General features: G+C 49.8%; 1 protein-coding gene across 10 annotated transcripts in view; it reads left to right on the plus strand.

Annotated features, from left to right (window-relative positions):
• The window catches only part of CLEC16A (C-type lectin domain containing 16A), a 196,458-nt gene that overhangs the window by 144,733 nt on the left and 30,943 nt on the right, over positions 1 to 20,782 (plus strand). For 6 of the 10 annotated variants that reach the window (XM_072835795.1, XM_072835794.1, XM_072835789.1 and 3 more), the window contains exon 21: positions 228 to 395. The exons of 1 other annotated variant lie outside the window; for it this stretch is intronic. In XM_072835795.1, the coding sequence (XP_072691896.1) occupies positions 228 to 395 (168 nt within the window). The remainder of the gene's footprint in view (positions 1 to 227; positions 396 to 20,782) is intronic. 3 more of the 10 variants (XM_072835797.1, XM_072835799.1, XM_072835798.1) reach the window with 1 other exon arrangement.

Raw genomic sequence — 20,782 nt, forward strand, 5'->3', positions numbered from 1 at the left:
GGCACTGGTCAGGTTTTGAGCTCAGGCAGAAAGGACCTTTGGGGTCCTGCCAGTCTCCCGCCGGTCTCCACAGTTCGAGGCTGCCGGCTGCCTGCTTGGCACTGTCCAAGTGACGCGCCTGACAGAGCCGCGGCCACTGCGGGCTACAGCCCACCCCGTCCAGAGCCCCGTCACCCACACCCCCGGCCCACGCGATGAGCATGAACCCCGGTGTTGTTTGAACATAGCCCTCCTGGACCTCCCGATCCAGCCGACGACCGAAGTCCTGGGGTTTAGACTTGGCTCCTCCTCTTCCACCCAGCACCTGCCTTTCCGTTTCTACGACCAGTGCCGCCGGGGCAGCAGTGACCCCACAGTACAACGCTCTGTGTTTGCATCCGTGGACAAGGTGCCAGGTAAGCCACCCCCAACCCACGCCGCCTCTTGTCCCCGGCTGGGGGCTCCAGGGCTTGCTCTCTGTTGAGCCTGCATGAGCCAGCTTCCTTTCCCCTGAGTCCGGTCGGCTAGAAGCACCCGTTTCTTAGAATTCGTTAAAGTATAGCCCACGATGAAACACAAGCCCTAGAAATAAATCTTGGCTTTCTCTTTGGTGTTCTGCTGCCTGGGTTTGGTTTTCCAGAGATTTTTTTCCGGGGATGTAGAACTTCTCAGAATTAAGACTAAGAAGTTTCTTGGAAATTTCTTGGAAACACTTAGATTGTTAGTAATTGAGGTCGTGGGGGAGTAGTCTCCTTCTCCGTGTGTGATGACTAGTGAGACAGTCAGTATGTGTGGTTCCTCTTCCAGCCACTGAAGAAGTGAGAGCTCAGAATGGGCTGTGCCAGGGTTTTCCATCCGGGAGCTAGGAGCACCTCTTCCCCCTCTCTCCAAAGCTCATCTCGAACCACCTCCCCCGGCCCCTCCCAAAAAAGAGAAACGTGAAGGGAAAGTTCGAGGGCAGCTTTGCTTCCCCAGAAGGGCCAGCAGGCTCTCCCCTTCCTCTTCTGGTGCATCCACCTCAGATAAATCCGTGATCCATGTATACCTGGATCCCTCAAAACAGAACCTCGCCCTTGGTTACAGTACTTCCAAAAGTTGGCCAAGCTGTCCCCTGCAAGCGTTTAGGGTTTTGAACTCCAATTGATATGTTGCAAAATGTTTTTGAAAGCAGTTATGGATAGAAGAACAGCTATTGATTTAAAGTGCCGCCATAAGGACCTGTTCAAAATCAGTGTCCTTCGTTTCCTTCACTCCGTGATTTATCCTATATCTGTTCTTTGACTTCATTACTTAATCTTACAAATATATATACTGTGAGTATGTGATATTTTAAAACCTAAACAGGATGTGATAAAAGGAGAAATACATCAACTTTGCCCTGGAAGTAATCACTGTTAACGGTTTCTTACTTCTCCTTCCAGAAGTGTTCATTTTATGCTGTGTATAAATGTCTGTTTTTACACATGGGATCATACTACATAGGTAATCCTGCACCTTGCCTTTTCTTTTTTCACTTAGTGTTACATGTTAACGCATATAGATTGACTTCGTGCTAGTTAATGATTAACTCTTGTATGATATTTTACTGAGTGACTGGACCAGAAAATCTTTTAAAACATGTTGCATTGATGGACATTTGGGTCATTTCCAGCGTTTTGCTTTCCAATGTCATAGTAAACATCCTTGAGGCGCCTTGGTATAACTCTGCAAATCTTGAGTGTCTGTGGGATAAATTCTCAGTGGTAGATCTGCCGGGAGGCTTTTTGTCTCAACATATGTAGTCCCAACATGCACTCTGGAAAAGTGTGCCAGTTCATGCTGCCACTCCCTGCCTGTGACTGTTTTCATCCTTAAAACCAGCCTTAATCTAGAAGACCAATTGTTGGCACCGCCTGTTTTCAGCTATGAAATGTGAGATAATTCTGCTACTCCAGGTCTGGAGCATTCTTTTTTTTTTTTTTTTTTTTTTTTTTAAGATGTATTTATTTGAGGGGGAAGTAGGGACAGAGGGAGAGGGAGAGAGTGTTTCAGGCAGACTCCTTGCTGAGCATGGAGCCTGACATGGGGCTCGATCTCACAACTGAGATCATAACCTGTGTTGAAACCAAGAGCCAGCCACCTAACCGACTATGCCACCCAGGCGCCCCTGAAGGCTTCTTTATTAAAAATTGTCCAGGTAGCTTCGTCTCCTATAGAGATGGTTTTTAAGTAAATATAAATGATGACCATGAGTCTAGGTTAAATACAGATTGGCTTGGTAAGAAATCATTCCTTTTTCTTTCTTTTGTTCTTTTTTTTTTTTCTATACGCAGTTATAACTTACATTTCTATAAGCACTTCTTTGTGATTTTTGTAATTGAGATATAATTGACATAAAACATTATGTTAAGAAACCATTTCTTAGTGGTCATTAGTGTTTCATATCAGGAATGAATGGGTTAAGGAGGAAAAACCCTGGCCTTATATTCTATTCCATCCTTTTTTGGAACAAGGCAAGTGTAAATAAATAAATAGAGCCAAATGTCACATTCTTCAGCATCTGCATAATCTTCTGTTTGCAGAAAGCTTCACAATGCCTGATTGCTAACTTCTCCTGCCCTGCCTGGGCTCCAGGGGAGAAGTGAGGTCATCTAGTGCTGGGGGTGTGATCCTGTCTACCATGGCCTGGGCCTCCCCAGCAGGGGGGCTGGCATAGTTAAAATGCTGGAATGCTTACAGTCCTGTTGTTGGCGCCAGGGTTGGGGTATTTGAGGTTGAGCCATTTGGGATTGTGGCAGGGCAAAGGTAGCTGCTGAAGCTGGCCATCTGCCCCTTGCCTGTCTCTCACTTTTGACAGCCCTTAGAAGTGCCACTCAGGTATGGTGAGGAGATGACTGCTCTGGGCCCTTGGGGAGAGAGGCCTTGCTGCCTTCCTTGCACTGGCCTGGGTTGGAGTTGTGACCTAAAGAGCAAATAAAATCCCTGAGCCTCAGCATGACTCAGAGAGAGGGGAGCTCTCCCCACCCTGCCCCTCCTTACCACCTGCTGTCTCAGTAGCCTTCCCCACAGTCACCCAGCATCTGGAATCATCCTTGATCTTCCTCATTCCCACCCCATCCCCACTGGCCTTTTCTGCCTCTAGAGTGCATCACGTCTTTTCTCCCTGGCCACCAGCCCTTGCTCTAGATTATGCAGGAGCATTTTCACTGTTCTCAGGCATCTAGCCTCACCTCTTCTTTTTTGGCCAGAGGGATCTTTCTAGAACATAAATCACATCCCATCATACCCCTCCCTGCAACCCCTCTAGCAGCTTCCCATTGCACTTGGAAGAAAATCCGAATTCTCACTCTGGTCTAGTGTGGTTGTTGTGAGATTGGCCCCAGCTGGTCTCTGAGATGAACAGCTCCCTCCCACTTCCTTCTGTCTCCTACCCTAGCTATACCAGCTCCTGCTGCTAAGTCAATGCTTCTCAAAGTTTTGGTGTCAGGACCCCCCTTTATACTCTTAAAAAAAAGTTTTAAGAATCCTAAAGAGCTAGAATTTATATGGATTATATTTATTGATATTTCAGGTGATACAAATTAAAACTGAGAAATGCTTTAGCTGTTTACATATTTATTTTTAAAATAAAAATAAACCACCACATGTAAATGTAAATAACATAGTTTTTTTCATGAACAACAACTCTGTTTTCCAAAGCAAAAAAGGAAAACAAAAAAAAAAAAACAACCAAACTTCATGTTTTATATTTTTGCAAATCTCTGTAATATCTGGCTTAATAGAAGGCAGCTGGGCTCCTGCATCTGCTTCTGCTTTCAATCCATTGTCATAGCATACATTGTGTGGCCCCTAAAAATCTCCTTCATATACTCCTGGGAGAGTGAACGTAAAAGGAAAATGCTATCTTACTATTTTTTACATGAGTAGTTCTGACCCTGGGAGCCCCTCAGGGTTCCGCAGGCCACACTTTGAGAACCATTCCTCCAAGTTACTGGGCCTTCTCCTGCTTTAGGGCCCCCTTATTGAATAGTCTGCCTCGGATCTGTGTGTGGCTGCCTCCTCTTACGGCACAGGCCTCAAGGCACAGGCTGCCTCCTCTAAGAAGTCTTTCCTGATTCACTTCTCCTTCCTCTACCCCATTAGCTTGATTTATTTTCCCTGCAATTCCTTACCTGGATGACATATTTGGGTATGTGGCTGTGGCCTTTCTTCCACACGAAGAACGTCACTTCCATGGGGACATGATCTGTCCTGCTCATTGCTGTATCTCAGTGCCTAGCATGGTACCTTCCTTCAGTATTTATTAGATGGAGAATGAGCCCGCACTTGTGCTCTGCACAGCCTTAGAGCAGCTCCCACTAAAGCCTTCCGCCTGAGTGAACACTGGGAAGATAAAGTTCTCTCTGGGGTCCCAGCCCGTGGGCTGTTTAGTCTGCGGCACTTGGGCTAGGGAAGAAACACCAGGGAATGGAGACCCCAGAAGATCTTAAGCATTCTTCTGCTTCATTTCTGTCACCAGAGTGAACAAGATGTACATCCGGGGTGGGCAAGTGCACCCACGTGATAGATTTCGCTTGGTTGCACTCAACTGAATTTCCTAACCCTCACCTTGGAAATTTTCACAAGCCAAAGCGTGGGGCCACAGGGGGTCCATCGGAAGCATGGCCTCGGTTGGCCTCTGATGCTTGGCAGCCCACAAGTGCCACCTTGCCATCCCTCCCCACTTTGGGAATAATCTTGCTCTGTGTCCCTCACCATAGGCCATACGGCTGCAAAAACCCCAGTCTGCGTAGGATCCTCACTCCTCCCTGGGGGCTAATTAATAGTGAGAAAACAGTTCTGCTTGCCTGCCTTGGGGAAACTGCTAAAGAAGCTGGCTCTGTTAGGACATACCTTCCGATTTCATCTGCGGGCCCAGGTGGCTGTTACAGAGCAGTTTGTTTCCCCCCTTTTCAAGCTGGAAATGATTATATTTGAAGAAAAGGTATCTTCCATTTTCTTGCAAGAGATACTAAAGTAGAATATAAATCAAGGGCTCTTAAGTGACTAGCCACTTTGGTATATTTTTCTTCTTCCACTGGGCTTGGAGAGGAATCACAAGTTCTGTTTGTTAGCCGATTTTATGTTCATGGCTCTCGCCCCTGCAGAACGTTCTGCTCCCCGATGGTAGAGGCTTGGGTGCGTGACTGGCTAGTGCCAAGAGGGTCACCAAGAAACAGCGTGTCCAGGTGCACAGGTACGGCCAGATCTAGCGTCTGACTTTGGGATACAGCCTTCCATAGTTAGTGCCCTCGAGGACATGTGCCACCAACCCACGGTGACAGCTGATTGCTGGAATCTGCCAACGGAGGCAGGATGTCCAGAACTAGACCGCAGAGGCATCTCTCCACAAACACCAAGTGGACCAGCCCACCCCCAAGCAGAAGCTGTTCCCAGAAGTGCCCGTGGGAGGGCATGGGCAGCGGTCTCTAGTCACAGGGCCAGGGCTCTGGCCTTACCTCCCAGGGCAGCCTCGTCCCCCATGCTAGGTTCCTTCTGGCCCAGAGGCTGTTCACAGATGTTCACCTGGCATGCTGGTCATGGTGACATGGAAGGGGGCACAACACCACAGTCCCTGTTGCTCAGGTCTTCCCCTGCCCCTCCCCATTCTAATCCAAACTTCTTCCTGGAGCCTTCTGTGTGGCTGGTTCCTTCTCAGCATTAGGATTCCACTCAGATACCTCCTGGGGAGGGGGTGCCCTCTGCTGGGGACCCTGACCCACCCCCAGGCCCTCTTTGTGTGGCAGGTGGCTTTTATTTGTTTACATGAGGGAAATTCACATAACATAAAACCTTTTGAAAGGATATGGTTCAAAAAAAAAAAAAAAAGAAAGAAAGGATATGGTTCAGTGGCATTTAGTACATTTGCAGTCTTGTGCTACCACCGTCTCTGCTAGTTCCAAAATACTTTCACCACCCTTCTCCCCCACCAATAAAAGGCAATTCCCTTTTTTTTTTTAAAGATTTTATTCATTTATTCATGATAGACCCACAGAGAGAGAAAGGCAGAGACACAGGCAGAGGGAGAAGCAGGCTCCGTGCTGGGAACCTGACGTGGGACTCGATCCCGGAACTCCAGGATCGTGCCCTGGACCAAAGGCAGGTGCCAAACCGCTGAGCCACCCAGGGATCCCCCCCCCTTTTTTTTAAAGGCCATTCCCATTGAGCAGTCGCTCACCATTCACCCTCCCTCAGCCCCTGGCAACCACTGCTGTGCTTTCTGTCTATGGACTTAACCTATTCTGGACATTTCATATACATCATCCATTGCATAGCCTTTTATGTTTGGCTTCTTTCGCTTAGCGTCATGTTTTTGAGGTTTGTCCACATTATAGCATGTGTCAGAGCTAGCCATTGTGTGGATAGAACACGTTCCACTCATCCATTTTTTCACCCACTGACGGCCACGCGGCTGGTTTGCACCTCTTGGCAAGTACAGACAACACTGTGAGTGTGCTTGTGGAAGTTTTTATCTGAACACCTGTTCCCAGTTCTTTGGAATAGCTACATCAGAATGGAATGGTTTTCCCACTATCTTCAGAGCCCTTGCCATTGGCTGAAGTTGGCCCATTGGTTTTCCTGTCTGGTCACTTGCCCTGCTCTTGCGTGGAAGGCCCTGGAGTCCCTGTGTGGCTCGCCTTCAGCTGCTGATACTGAGTGAGCAGGTGCTCAGTGACTGTCAAACCCGGGTAGGGACATGGATCGCTGGACGGAGGCAGGGCCTGATGGATTGTTCAGTGTCTCATCTTCCCAGCAGCCTGTCAACTCCTGCGGCAGGGCGTTGCTGTCTTGCTCGAACCTCAGTCCGGCACCTGTTGGTGGTGGCTCAGGATGCCACCTGGAGAGTCAGACTTCACCTGCCAGGGCCAAGCTCTACTTTACAGTCTTCTTGTCCCAACTTCAGGTCCTGCTGGGTCCAGGGCACCATCTGTCTCTGAGCAAACATTGAAATCCCTGAGCACAGGGGGAGCACTGTGCTTTCCACAAGTGTTATCTTTATCAAAGGCAAACAAACCGGCCCTATCAGTCACTGACCCAGAACACTTAATAGTTCTGTGGAAAGGCAACCAGTTCCAGAGCCAACTGTTGGCAGCTGAGTAACTGAGGAAGAATGCAAAGATTACAGTGTGCTCAGAGCCAGCTGAGCTGACCACGAAGCCTCGGAACTGACAGCCAAAAAAAAGAAAAAAGAAAATCAATGTTTAATTCATAGACTTCAATCCTGACTTCTCTCCTGGGATAATGTACTAGGTGCTAATGTCATCTCGTGACAGTGTTTCCCAGAAACTAATTTTTTAGGCCCATTATTTTTCTTGTTTCCGATTATAATGCTGGAGTCAGTTCTCTCCTTCCAGCTCCCCAAGGCAAAAAATGCCCTTTCTGGAGTCACACAGGAAGAAGAACCTCCCTGCCACCTTCCTCTGGTCTCCTCAGTGCCGCCCCCCTCCCAGCCCTGAGTTCCCTGGCCAGAGACTAACCACTGGGTCAGTTGAGTTAGAGAAACTTGATTCTGACCCCAAGACCTTTTTTTTTTAAAGGCAAGATGTATTGAGCTGCTAAGCACTTTATGCAATTTTCTCGTTTGATCCACCAACACTCCGAAGGGAGGTTTTCCATTTTCCTTTTGTGCATGTAAGGAAACTGGCTGCCCAAGGTTACACCAAGTGCCCCTGCCCTTCCTCTAGCGAGGCCATGAACTCAGGTCGGCCTGCATCAGACCCTGAGCCACTGCTACCACCATCGCCACTGCGCCTATTAGTTCTTCACTCCATTTTGATACATCTGAAGTGAATTCTCCTTTTCCAATTTTAGAAATAAAGGTGACCTCCCCACAGCCACCTGATGCCCCACTAGTATCTGGCAAAACCACGTTGTTGGCTCCAGAAGTGGGTGTGTTTCAGACAGAAAACATCAGGTTTCCAGGAGCAATGGGATAAAGCTGACCAGAAGAATGAACTGTGCCAAGCAGTTTGTGTGCATTGATTCTATGCTCTGGACAATGCTGTGAGCTGGTACCGCTTGTCTTGTTCTACATACGGGAAACCAAGGCTTGGGCCAAGGCTTCAGAGTTCACACAGGGCAGGCCGAGAGCCATAGCTCCACCACCTGCCTCTAAATGCCCCTCATCTCAAGGCTGGCATTGGTGGCGGCTGAACCCCGATGGCTCTGCCACTTGTCTTTGATTCTCAGAGGTTGGTGAGACAGACCCTCATTAGAGAGCGGGCTGTCAGGTGGCCCTGGCATAGACAGAGCATTCCCCGTTCCTGTCATCTGTATACTGCTCTTCACACTGGCAGCCACCAGCGTCCCCCATCCGCCACCCCCCAGATGAGGGATAAGCCTACACAGCAGCCATATGAAAAGTCACTCTTTTTCCCCTGGAACCCCCACCTCCAGACTGAATAGAGTTCACAGTCATGTAAAAGCCCATCCTTGTATAGATTTGTTCCTGGTCCATTAAGACCAAAAAGCAGAAATGAGACTTAAAAAAATCTTGCCTGTGCAAAAGCAGCAGCATTTGAATGCTCTTCAAAGCTTTCTGGCAATTGTGTCTAAGAGAACAGCCTTTGAGTGGTTGGATCGGGGGTGTGGGGATCAGCTTCCACTCAAAAATCATCCCTGTGCTGAGTCCCAGGGGTCCCTGCTTTCCACGCCCCCTCGTGGAGCCCCCAGGGTGGCCGTGAAGAGGGAGTGTGGGCACACTGTCCAGCTGGGAGCACACAGCCCACAAGAAGTCACGTTCCCGAATCAGGGCGTGCAAGGTTCCCTCACCTGGAACATGCCCCCAGGTTTGGACTGTCTCCCAGTTGACACACAGGCATTTGGTGTCTGAGGAGCACTCTTGCAAAACAGAACAGACAGCAGGCAGAGGTAGCCTCCAGGTCCCAGATGAGCCTTCCTAGGGGGTGGAGACAGAGAGGAGGAGAGAGTTCCACAGAATTAAGTGTTGCTTCACCTTTCCAGGTCATTACCCACCTCACTACGGGTAATGTGTGTATACTGGGCACACTGGGTACTGTGTACCCAGGAGCCTTCTGGTGATCACAGCATGTCAGAGAGCAGGGAACGCAACGTGAGCTGCATATGGAGAAGAGAGTGGAGAGCCTATGCTGGAGGTTGTGGGAAGGACCAGACCCCAGCTTCACTCTGCCCTTTGACCTTGACTGCACTTTGGAATGTTCTTTAGGCCAAGGCAGGCCCCCGAGGGGCAGCCTTGCTGGCAGCACGGAATGCGCGGGCGTGTGTCAGAGCAAGTGGCATGGCTGCGTGCCCGTGTGCGCACCCCAGCACACGCCTGTGCCCGCCCCGTAGAATGCAGCTCCTTCCGCCCCTTGGTACTGTCAGCCTTCCTAGTACAAGTTGAGCACATTTATGGCGGGGCAGTTGGAAAAAATGGAAGAGCAACAAGGAAAGATAGGATGCACTAAATATCTCCACCCTGAGTTGTCCATGAAACAAATCCAGTGTCCTTTCCCATCATGCTTTCTGTTTGTCCCTTATGGGTATCTTTTCTCAGCAATGGTGTTTGCTCAGGTGAGAGTCAGCAGAGGGAGGTGGCATCACACAGCGCTAGAGCATCAGGGTTCAAGACGTGGCTCTACCTTCTACTCATTATGTGGCCTTGGGCCACTCGGCTTACACCCTGCACCTGTTTATCCACAGAGGAACTGGGAATGTGCTGAACACTACTAAACTATACACTAAAAAAAAAAAAAATAGTTAAGATGGCAACTTCTATGTTATGGGTATCTTACCACAATTAAAAAGAAAAAATAGCAGGGATGAAAATGTCACCCACCTCATTAGGCTGTCTTGAGCATGATGGGAGTTAATCCACATAAGTGCCTAGCAGGACACCTCATGTGTGTGCAGTGTACAGCGAAGGTTAGGCTCTTGGTATTTTTTATTGTCACTGTAATTAGTCAGGGCTGACCCTCGGGACCCTAAATAATAGGTTCCCTTTCTATATGTTAAATCAGTTTGCACAAAGTTAATCATCCCGCAGCACCTTCCGCTGTAAATAAAAAAGACACACCACTGTTGTACAGATTTGCTCATTTAGAAAGACTTTGCATCGGGTGTTGATAAAACACCTGGGTAGGTTTTGCCTCCTGCCAGAGGGCCATGAAGACTTTGGTTCTGGAACGTGCCTGAGACCCTGTAGCTCCTACAGGCAGAGCCAGAGCCAGAGAAGAGCAGAAATCTGCCCTATGGCCCCAGCCCAGCACAGGCCCACTCCCTGAGATACCAACTACCATCCGTGCTTCCTGTGTGCCTGTGCTGGGCCGTGCCCACAGGACCCCGCGACAGCCCTGGGAGGCTGGTGCCACTCCTCAGTCTGTGGACCAGGGAACCTCAGCCCAGGCAAGGGGAGCACCTGGCCTACTCCCCACACCCATGTCTTCAGTGCTGAAGATTATTCAGTGGCAAAACATCTGGGAGTCAGGTGTGCTCTGGGAACCCTATGAGCTATTGTGCTCCATCCCATAGTGTGAGCCAGGAGCATGGAAATCAGTTAGAGAACATGACTGTATTCTATGGATACAAGTGTCTGCGACCAAAGGAAGAATCCATAAAATTATTTGAATAAACTTTATGAGCCTTTTCCTATAGATGTTTATTTTTTGCTGCTGAGTCATCCGTCCTACCACCGACAGCCTCTCATTAACAGACAAGTGATAGCGAATGGCAAGGATCAAAGGCTCATTCGTGGGATAAAACCCAGAAATAGAGAAGACCCTAACCTTTCATTTTATCTGTGAATTGGAAAAAGACCACCCTGATTTGATTTTTTTTTCCCTTAAAATATCTCTGAAATAGCTCAAGGAACCCCAGGGTCTCCCCTAGAACTGGGTTTGAGAAGCCCTTTACCACTTCCCAGGAACCCATCCCTAGTGCCTGCCTCGGGATCCCAGAGAATGAGATACCAACTAAGTGGCACTGCTGAGTGTGCAGACAGCTAGAAGGAGTTGTTAATTCATGAGGACCCCCCTAGGAGTGGCCAGAACCAGAGCAGAAGCCAGGCATGGGACACAATAGTGGTGCTGCGTGTTCCCAGAGAGGCATCAGTCATTGGGTCCTCCACACATTCCTTTCCTTTAAGCCATTCCTTTGTGGCCTCTTCAAAGCAAGGCAGCTCCTAAGGACCAGGGAGAAAAACTGAAGAGGACAGGAGATGAAAGAACTGGTATTTTTTTTTTCAGAGAAACCTTAAAAGTTCCAAGGAAGTTCTATGACAAATACCCCCAAGAGGGTCAGGAAAGGAAGGGCACGTGTAGCAAGTGTTTCCTGAGGTTTCTTTACGAGTCAAATAATGGCATGCCCAGCACATGAGACATGGATAGGGGAAAGGGATACACGAACAGGTTGTGCAGAGCAAAGAGGTAGGCGTGGCAAGAACAGCACATGCAAAAGGCCTGAGGGAGCAGGCGACACTTGGTGGCATGGCCTGGGTAGGGCAGTGGCAGGGAGACAGGCCACAATGCTGGTTGGGGTCCCAGTGGCTGGGGGCTTGCAGCCTGCTGAGGAGTTAAACTGTACCCTGGGAGCTATAGGAAGCCCTTGGAGGTGCTAAGGCCAAGGAATGAGGAGTCAGGGGACTTGGGCTTTTCCTCACTGGAATCCGGAAGGGCACGGGCGGCAGAGACAGAAGGCCCTCTCTGCCCGCCCATTGGCGTGCCACACCTGCGCAGTAGGGGTGAGAAGCGGTCTCTCCACAGAGCTACTCCCTTCTCACCAGGGTGCACCCCCTTCCATACCTTTCTCTGTGTATGTACCTACTAGGCTTGTACTACCATGTTGCGTGTCCTTTGTATTTTTTCACACAAGCGAACGTCGTTTTCACTCTTACGTCTTGGATTTTTTTTTCTATTAGTTTACATGAGTCTCCACTTTCATTTTTATTGCTGCTGAGCAGTCTGTCATGTGGGCAAACCACTGTTTATTTAGCCAGTCCCCCATTGATGGACATTCAGGTCATGGCTAATTTCTTGTCCTTAACAAATAATGAGCACTCTGCACACCGTTGCGCAAGGATTTCCCTGGAGTAAGTAACCATGAAGCGAGTCCAGAAATATCTGGGGCTGTGGCCCTAACAGGACTTGGTGGCCAATGAAGTATGTGGGTGGAGGAAGAGGGAGGTTCCCAGGGCTAGTTTAAGGCAAAACATCAAGGAGTCTCCCTTTCTCTCTGGACCTTCTGAGTGCATGTGGCTACCAAGGGCATTTTGACGATCCCAACTTCTGAGCCAGCAAAATCCTCATTCCTGTGGATGTTGTTCTGTCCAGGAGGCCACCAGGAGCTGTGAGGCCTGGAAAGGTTCCCAGGAGTGGGCGTGGGGCCTCCAAGGGCTGGCCTGCCCTCCGTGTGGCTTGTCATTGCAGACAGGGCATAATGGCATGATATAACCCCCCGTAGGTTCTCCTCCTACCTCCTGGCATCTCCACTGGAGTTAGGACTGTCTTCGATTCTTTTCTCTCTGTAGCCAGCATCCCATGACTCAGTACAGCCTTCTTTATTCGTGGCTGTCCAGCTATGGCATTTTGTATGAATGTGCTTTTCTCCAGAAACACATACAGAGTATTATTTGTTCAACATCTCAGATTCCCAGAGGGCCAAAAGTCAATATTATCCCACTGTGGCAGGAATGGCTGTCTTGTGACATCTCTTCACACTTAAACAGTCTGCTCCTTAAGCCTCAGAGTAATTGCAAAAAGAGATCCCAGAGCCCGTCAAATCGGGGCTGATGAATTGTTTGACTTTGTTTCCATTGCTGCCTGCCGTGAACTCAAGTCCCTGAAATCACTCCATGATTTGGGCAGTAGATGCTTCAACTGCATGAAATACGAAGTTTGAGCTATGATCTGCAATGACTCCTCTGAAAACAGTTGCAAGTTTGGTAAAAATTCAGGTGCATACCGTATGTGGTATGCTTCTAGCTTCACAGACTCTGTAAAGGTGCAGGATGAAAGTTCCATTTATTGAATGCCTGCTATGTGCTTGCTAGGCAATAAGCAAGTTGCTTTATGTAAAATAGAGAAGTGTGTAAAAACTGTCGTGTCACTAACCCCACTCTTGCAACTGGGGCAAGCAAGACTGAGATGCAGAGCCCTCCCCAGGGTCCCAGAGAGGTTGAGCGTGGTTTCAAACTCCTGCTCTTTGTAATGCTTCTACCTGTTTCCTGAGAAGAAGGTTATCTCTTGTTCAGTGTTCTTTCCTTTCTTGCTAAGTTGACTTAAGGGCTCTTTGGAGCTTCTGAGATCAAATAGTCCTTTGTTGTGGCTTTCTGAGTATGTTGACTTCACAGGCTGACAGTTGGGCCTCAGGTGCTGGGTACAATGCACACGCCAGCCTCCCGGATGGAACAGGTCCTCCTAAATCGTGGGGTCAGTCCAATGGCGGGAAGAGTCCATGTTGATGGAATGAGCCTCCCACCCCTACCCTTAGTATCCTGGATAATGTTCTGGGATAGTTGACATTTTATAAAATCTTGGGCATTCTGAAAAAATGCTTTTTAAAAACAAAACAAAAACAGATTTCCAGCCTGATGCCCAAGGAAAGCATCCAACAGCTCAGAGCAGCGTTCTGGCCTCCTAAAACAATGCCTGCATGTGGTGGAGGCATGGCCTGCTCGTTGTCCCCTCTCTGACCTCTTCACTCCACCTCAGAGAAGATGCAGAAACACCCTGCACCGACTTGTGTCCCCACTGGGTCAGCAGAGGCGCCTTTCGTGCCTACTGGGATACCCACAGCCTCAAGCAGCTTACGTGCTACCAACATTTGGGATCTGCTGTATACCAGAACTATGCCACCATGCTGTTTAAACCATGCTACCGCCCTGCCAGGGAGCTCTCACCGTGAGGAGGTTAGGCGCACACGCCCTGGAGTTAGCCCACCTAGCTTTTTCGGCACCTACCTATTGACAACTGTGTGTTGTCGGGAAAGTTCTGAAAGGCCCCTGAGCCTCATTTCTTCTTCTGTATGATAGAGCCTACCTCCCAAGGTCAGGAGCTTAGCCCTGGGCCAGCCCCCTGTAAGGGGTCCCACAACACCCCAGTAAGTATCAGTCTCTGATGTTGGAGAAAAGGGAGTCAGGGCCTAGAGGGCTGCAGCAGCCTGCCCAGGTCGACCTTGGGGGTAGTAGGCCAACATTTCAGCCTCGTGGCTGGAACTCTAGCCCCTTATGGGGCAGCTGGCCAGCTCCTCTAGGCCACTCTCAAGTGTTCTAGCTGGTGCTCTTGGGCTCTGCCAGTCAAGGGGACTTCTGGGCACCTGCCCTGCGAGAGCCACCAAAGCCAGCGTCACCTCAACCATTGTGCATTCTTCCGGCAAGCGCACAGAGTACCTCCTGCAGCTCCGTTCCCAGCCCTCGTCCAGCTGGCAGCCTGGGTGGCAGAAGCAGACCTAGAAATGGGGTGTCCACTGTACCAGAAGTTACTGGGGCGACAGGGGGCCACCTAGAGGCCCGATGCTGCTAGAATGTGGGGAGTAAGGGGAGGTAGATAGAGAAGATAGCTCTGGCGGGAGTGGCAGGCTAGGGGGAGATGTGGATTTCATCCTGAACCCTCTGGACTTCAAGCCAGGGAGTACAGGCCTGATCCGTGTTTGTCTGAAATCCTTGTGCCATTGGGTGGGGAGTGGATTGGAGACAGCAGTGCAGGGGCCAGAGGGGGCCGTCAGAAGCTGAGAGCCAGGGCAGGGTGGGTGCACCCTTGGTTAGCGCAGTCAGTGATGGGTTTGGATGCAGGTTGCCTGGTTGTGACAGATGCGTTCCTAAGGATGGCACTGTCCCCTTACGTCCTCATCCTCATGTAGCCACTCAGGGTCAGCAGAGCATTCCACATTCATCCTCTCAATAATGCCATGGGGAGAGGGAAGCTGAGGTCCTGGAGGTGACCAGCCAGGCCATACCTCCGGGAAGCCCTGGTGTACTTTGCACTCTACCCCTCGAGCTGTTATGAGGTCGAAATGTCTAGTGGCTCGCCTACCACTAAAGAGCGTTTTCTGAAGCTCGTCAGTCTGGCTAAGTATCTCCACCATCCAGGTGACAACAGCCTGGGGAGGAAGGCCCTGTTACTATCCCCACCTAACAGCTGAGGAGTCTCAGGCACAGAGAGGTTAAGTAACTTGCCCCAGGTCGCATAGTCATCGGTGGTGCTGCTGAAACCCACTCCTCCCAGACCCCACAGTCTGCCCAGTCCCATGTCCTGGGGTCCTGAGGAAATTCTTAGTTTTGCCCTGGTGGAGCCATATTTGGTAGCTGGGACACCGTAATCTCAACCGCAGCCCCTTACACATACGTGGTTCCTGAGCCCAGCCTCGCTCCTGGGCCGAGAAGGGTTTTCTGAGCACGCTTGCCAGAGCACACTGATAAATCAGGCCCGAGATTCCTGTGCGTGGCAGGTGGCACTAAGTGGTTGTCTAGGCTTTCCAGGCTAGTTGACATCTGCCCACTAGGTGTGATGTATCAACAGCTTTTTCTCCTACTTTTTGCAGCCTGGGCTGGCTCTCAGCCAGAACACTTTAAAAAAAAAAATTGTAATAATAATAATAAAGCACTGACCTGCAGTGGGAAATACTGATGTGCCAGCTAAGTACAGACACCTCTGCAGTGAAGATTTAAGGTCTGCTGGTCAGAAGTGAATTTAGAAACTTTCTGGGAGGTTCTAGGGCATGTAGTTAAGCTCTTCATTGATGTGAGCTTGTTGTCGTCATGGCTCCACAAAGATGGGCTTCTGTGGAAATCCATGGAGTTCATCCTTTTATTCAGTCTTTGGGTTAGCATACACATATTCAGTATCTGTTGTGTGGCAGGGGCTGGGCTTGGGTTTGAGGCGACAACTAGGAGCAAACCAGACACTCATGGCCCTGCCACATGGAGCTTGCAATCTGGTAGAAATAACATTATTCATATAATTGTACCAACCAATGATTAGCTAATAATGGGGAACCTGGTCTTCTCCAGCAGGGATCAGGGAGGCTTCCCTACAGAAGTGGTGTGGGCTGACAGTGGGAGGACTCAGTGCAGCCAACTGGATGGGAGGGGACAAGGTGTTCCAGGCCAGGGACAGCATGTGTAGGGAAGCTGAGCACAGAGCGAGAGGGCCGGCTCCCTGTCACTGCCACAGAGGCAGGCTCCCTGGTTCCCCATCACTGTGACAGTGATGTTGCTCCCATCGATGGGCCATCTTCTGTGCTTCAAGCTCTGTACCAAGCATGTTCCACGGATTCATTATCTCGCCTTCTGAACCTGCCTGGAGAGAGGCAGACCTCTGCTCATGTTGCATTTGAAGTTTCCTGAGGCCCAGGGTGGTTAAGGAACTTACCTAGACTTACACAGCGAGTCAGCAACTCCTGTGTCCTGTTCTGCCTAGACCTGGCCCATGCTCTTGCCAGCCTCCCTCTCTGTGTTCTTACCCTTATTCCCCATCTTCTGTTATCACTGATACAGCTCAGAGGCCCCCCAGAAGGATCATCACCCCGTAACTAACAAGCCCATGGGGTGATAATTACTCTTCTGAGTTACTGACCTCCAGTTTGCAAACAGCTAGAAGCCCCAACACTGCACTTTGCAGGTGTCTCCTATCCCTGGCACATGGCTTTTTTCCAGCAAACACCTCGTGCGGATGACTTCCAACCCCACTTCATCCTCCTTAGAGTAAGCACATCCCTGAGCCCTGGTCAGAACCCCATCCAAACAAGGCACAACAGTGCTACCCCCCAAGGAGTCAAGGGACCGAGTGTGCTGGGCAGTGTCCGGGGGTGTCCCTCCAGCCTTGGCCTGGAGAGTGGCCTCGTTCACCTGTTGCTGGAGGCGATAGGGTCTGCTCGGCTCGGAGAGGCCTTTGGGTCAGCTCCTTGCTCCTGCAAGCAGGTGGCCCTGTCCAGTAGCTCCATGTCAACTGTGAGATGGCCAACTGGGTGGTCAGAAAGGCAGTCAACTAGGACCCCTTCCGTCAGCCAGAGGATCCTGTGGGACCTGTCCTCATAGTTTCCTGGGGGCAGAGGAATCCTGGCCCATGCAAGATCTTTCCCATTCTGAGGCCCTGGGCTGAACCAACCCAACCCTGCCTGTGGCCCTCCACTCTGGCTATGCATTTCTAGAATCTCCTTGAGAGCATTTGAAAAGCCCAGAATAGGCTAGTTAAATCAGAATGAGGAGAGGGTAGTCGGTGTTTTTTGAAGTTCCCTGGCTCATTCTAGAGGCCATCCAGTCTTGAGAACACTGTTAGAGATGAAGAGATCTCACTGAATTTCCCTTAGGTGGCTTAAGAAGAGGGTCTGGGTGACCACTGGGGTCAAATGTTGTGGCCTGATTGTCATTTCTTTAATCCACAAATCTTCACCATGCTCCTACCATTGCCTTGTACAACACAGGGCCCAGCATGACTGACTGAGGTCCCTTCTCCAGAGATCTGATGCGCCCCTGTGACCAGCTGTGTCAGCTGTAGCCCAGAGATGGATTGAGAGCTTGGTGAGCTGGAGGTGTGGTCAGACAGGCTCTCTCCTCCATCAGAGCAGCTGTTCCTTAGGGATGTTCAGGGTTTGGGGGAAGATATATCTGGTGCCCTGGACCCCATTTCGGGAGAGACCAGTGCTCAATGTGCTTCTAGGACACCTATCATGGGTTCTGCATCACATTCTGCCAGGAACTGGAGAGCAGAAGGTTCTGGGTGGGCCTCACCTTTCAGGAGTTCATGGTGTCCTGGGGAAGACCACACCCAACACACTATTGCTACGTGGTTTGATTCTTGCTGTAATGTGGTAGCCCAGGACAGGGAGGCCAGCCCAACCAGAACTGGAGGGCGAGGAAGGCTCCAGAAGGAGGTCTTGATGGATGGGTTGGGTTGGGTTAAACATGGGGGCATGCTGGGCAGATGGCAGGTTCTAGGCTTTGGAAAGCATGGTATGTGTGTGGGTTCTGCAAGCAGCCTGAGGTGTGCAGGGCAGGAGGCAGCAAGAGATGAGACGTGTGGGAACAGTCTCTCATGCAGGGGTGACTGTCTTGGACTTCATCAAGGAGCCCATGGGAGCTGCTGATGGCTTCAGTTTGGGACAGGAAGGCTTCCATCTAAACTGACCACACACTGGGCTGGCAGCAAGAAGATAGTCGCTCACAGAGGCCGGCCCCAGGCTGGGCTGCCCGTGGGATCTGATGACTTACACTTAGCTGGAAAGAAGCAGTAGCTGAAAACCAGCTCTCACACAGAGCAGCTGGAAATCAGAGCACTTGTCCACCGCAGGGCCAGAGCTCTCCCTGCCTTTTAGCACACCTGGGAAATGTAGTCAGGATCCCAGTCTCTCCCAGCACTGTACCCCATCTCCTAGGCTGGGATTGGCTCACTTTTCTTAAAGGGCCCAGTAGTCAATATTTTAGGCTTTGCTGGCCATGTGGTCCTTGTCATAGTCTCACTCTACCATTGTAGCCAAACAGCCCTGGATAATATGTAAATCAGCAGGCCTGGCCCCATCCAGTAAAATGTCACTTGGAAAAAACAGGCCTGATGCAGGCAGGCTTTTGGGATTTGGCCTGCAGGATGTTGTTTGCTGACTCCTGATCTTGGCCTTCAGAATCGTCCCCATCACCCTGCCAACTTCCACCAACCCCCTACCCTGACTCCCTAGCCTCTTCAGTCTGTTCCCAACACGGTAGCTAAAAAGATCCTTTTCAGGTATAAGTTAGATCATGTGTGTCTTCTGCTTAAATGTGTCACTGGCTTCCCTTTCACTCAGAATAAAAGTCACATTCCTTACAGGGGCCCCCAAGATTCCACAGTCTAGACCCTCAAGACCTCATGTCTTTCCACTATCTCCCTGGCCAACTCCAGGGCAGCCACAGAAGCCCCCAGCTGAGCCTTGACATGACCCAGTGTGCCTGCCTCCCAGCCCCTACACCAAGCACTCTCATCCCAGGTACCTGTGTGGCTCTGTCCTCACTGCCTTAGGGTTTTTTGTCAGAACTCTCTGTCTCTGCTCTTCCTGACCATCATGTGTAACCCACAGCCCTGCCCCACTCCCGGCACTCCAGATGCCCCTGCCCTGCTCACTTCTCTTCATAACATTGGTTTCTTCCCAACATTTTCTGTTTCTCCACTTTCTGCCCACCCAATCCCTGTCCTTCCCCTTCCCATTATTGAACTGTAAGCTCCAAGAGAGCAGACACTGTCTTGTTTCCTGCTAAATGTCCAACTCCTGGAGCTGCACTGGGAGGTTTGCCATATATAGGTGGTACTTGGAAAGTATTGGATGAGTGAGTAGATAGATGGATGGGTAGGTTGATGGATGGGTGAATGGGTGGGTAGATAGATGGATGGGTGGGTGATTGTACAAGAAGAAAGACTGATAGACAAATGGAACCAACAAATCTTCAGTACCCCCTTTACGTGTAAGACATTGTTCATTGTGGACTCAGAGTTTATGCTGAACAGACTAGTCTCTTTGGAGCCCCCAGGTACTGTGGATTCCAGAGATATGAACCATGATCAGGGTCCTAGGAACTAGGAACTTCACCTGGGACCCGGTGAAGGAACTAGCTGAGACCTGGGATAGTATGCAATAGAGGGATCTGACCTGGACAGGAAGACCAGGAAAGAATCTCTGAGGAAGGGTTGTTGGCCTGGGAGGAAGTGGAGGAGCAAAGCTGGGCAGGAATCCATCCCTGACAGGAGAGCTGTTGATGCCTGGGCCTGCAGGCTGCCCATATCCCCAAAGAATGAAAACATTGCTGTCCAGGTGATAACCTCCACCAGTTTGTGCACAGAATTCCCCGTTTTTGTCACTTTCCGCTCTGACCAGATAAGTGGGGCACAGAGCCCAGGCCTATTTCCTAGGAAGGGGTTCAGCCCAGCAATGACCCAAGTCTCTTCCCATGTGAACAGAGCCTGGAGGGAAGAATTTGCCCCAGGACGTATTTCTGATGAATCTTTTGGAATAGAAGTTCATGGACTCCGGCCTGACATGAAGAATGAGATGTTTTACACCACACTCAGGAGAACAAATGTCAGAATCTGGAGTGGAAAGTTTTTTAAAAGGCCAGCTTGCAGCCTCGTTCATATGATTGGGGATAAATGTTTTTGCAACCCCTGCTACAAGTTATAATCGCACTAATTAGAAGGAGGTCGAAAGTGTTCTAAAATTAACTGTAGTGATGGATGCATAATTCTGTAAATAGACTAGAAACCATGGGATTGTACCTTTAAATTGTGTAGATTACATAGTGTGTGAAGTATATCTTGAGAAAGCTGTTGTATGTTGTTGTTGTTGTTGTTTAAGATTTTATTTATTTGAGAGAGAGAGAGAAAGTGCACATAAGCAGTGGAAGGGAGATAGGCAGAGGGAGAAGCAAGCCACCTGCTGAACAGGGAGCTCAATTCGGGGCTCTATGCCAGGACCCCAGGATCATGACCTGAGCAGAAGGCAGATGCTTAACTGACTGAGCCACCCAGGTGCCCCAAAAGCTGTGGTATGTTTAAAAACAGTTCTAAACTAGTCAGCCTGTCACAAAGCTGTCATCTTTTTCTAAAGACTGGATTATCTCATTTGTATCCTATTTTGATCATAAAATAGTCCGATTTATGCAGCATTTTCCTTAAAGTAGTCCAGATGTGGGGGGAAAAAAATTGGAACGCGCAACACAGGAATAATCTGGAAACCTTGATGCAGTGCAGACTTACCTGGCACCCTTCCTCTTCCCCAAAATTTGCCTTTTTTCCATTTATTTTTGACTTTGAAGAGAAGACTCTGTTCTTACTGGTAAAATAGTCTCCTGTTCCCTTTCCTTTCCTGT

This window comes from Canis lupus, chromosome 8, assembly GCF_048164855.1.
Source record: "Canis lupus baileyi chromosome 8, mCanLup2.hap1, whole genome shotgun sequence".
Lineage (NCBI taxonomy): Eukaryota > Metazoa > Chordata > Mammalia > Carnivora > Canidae > Canis > Canis lupus.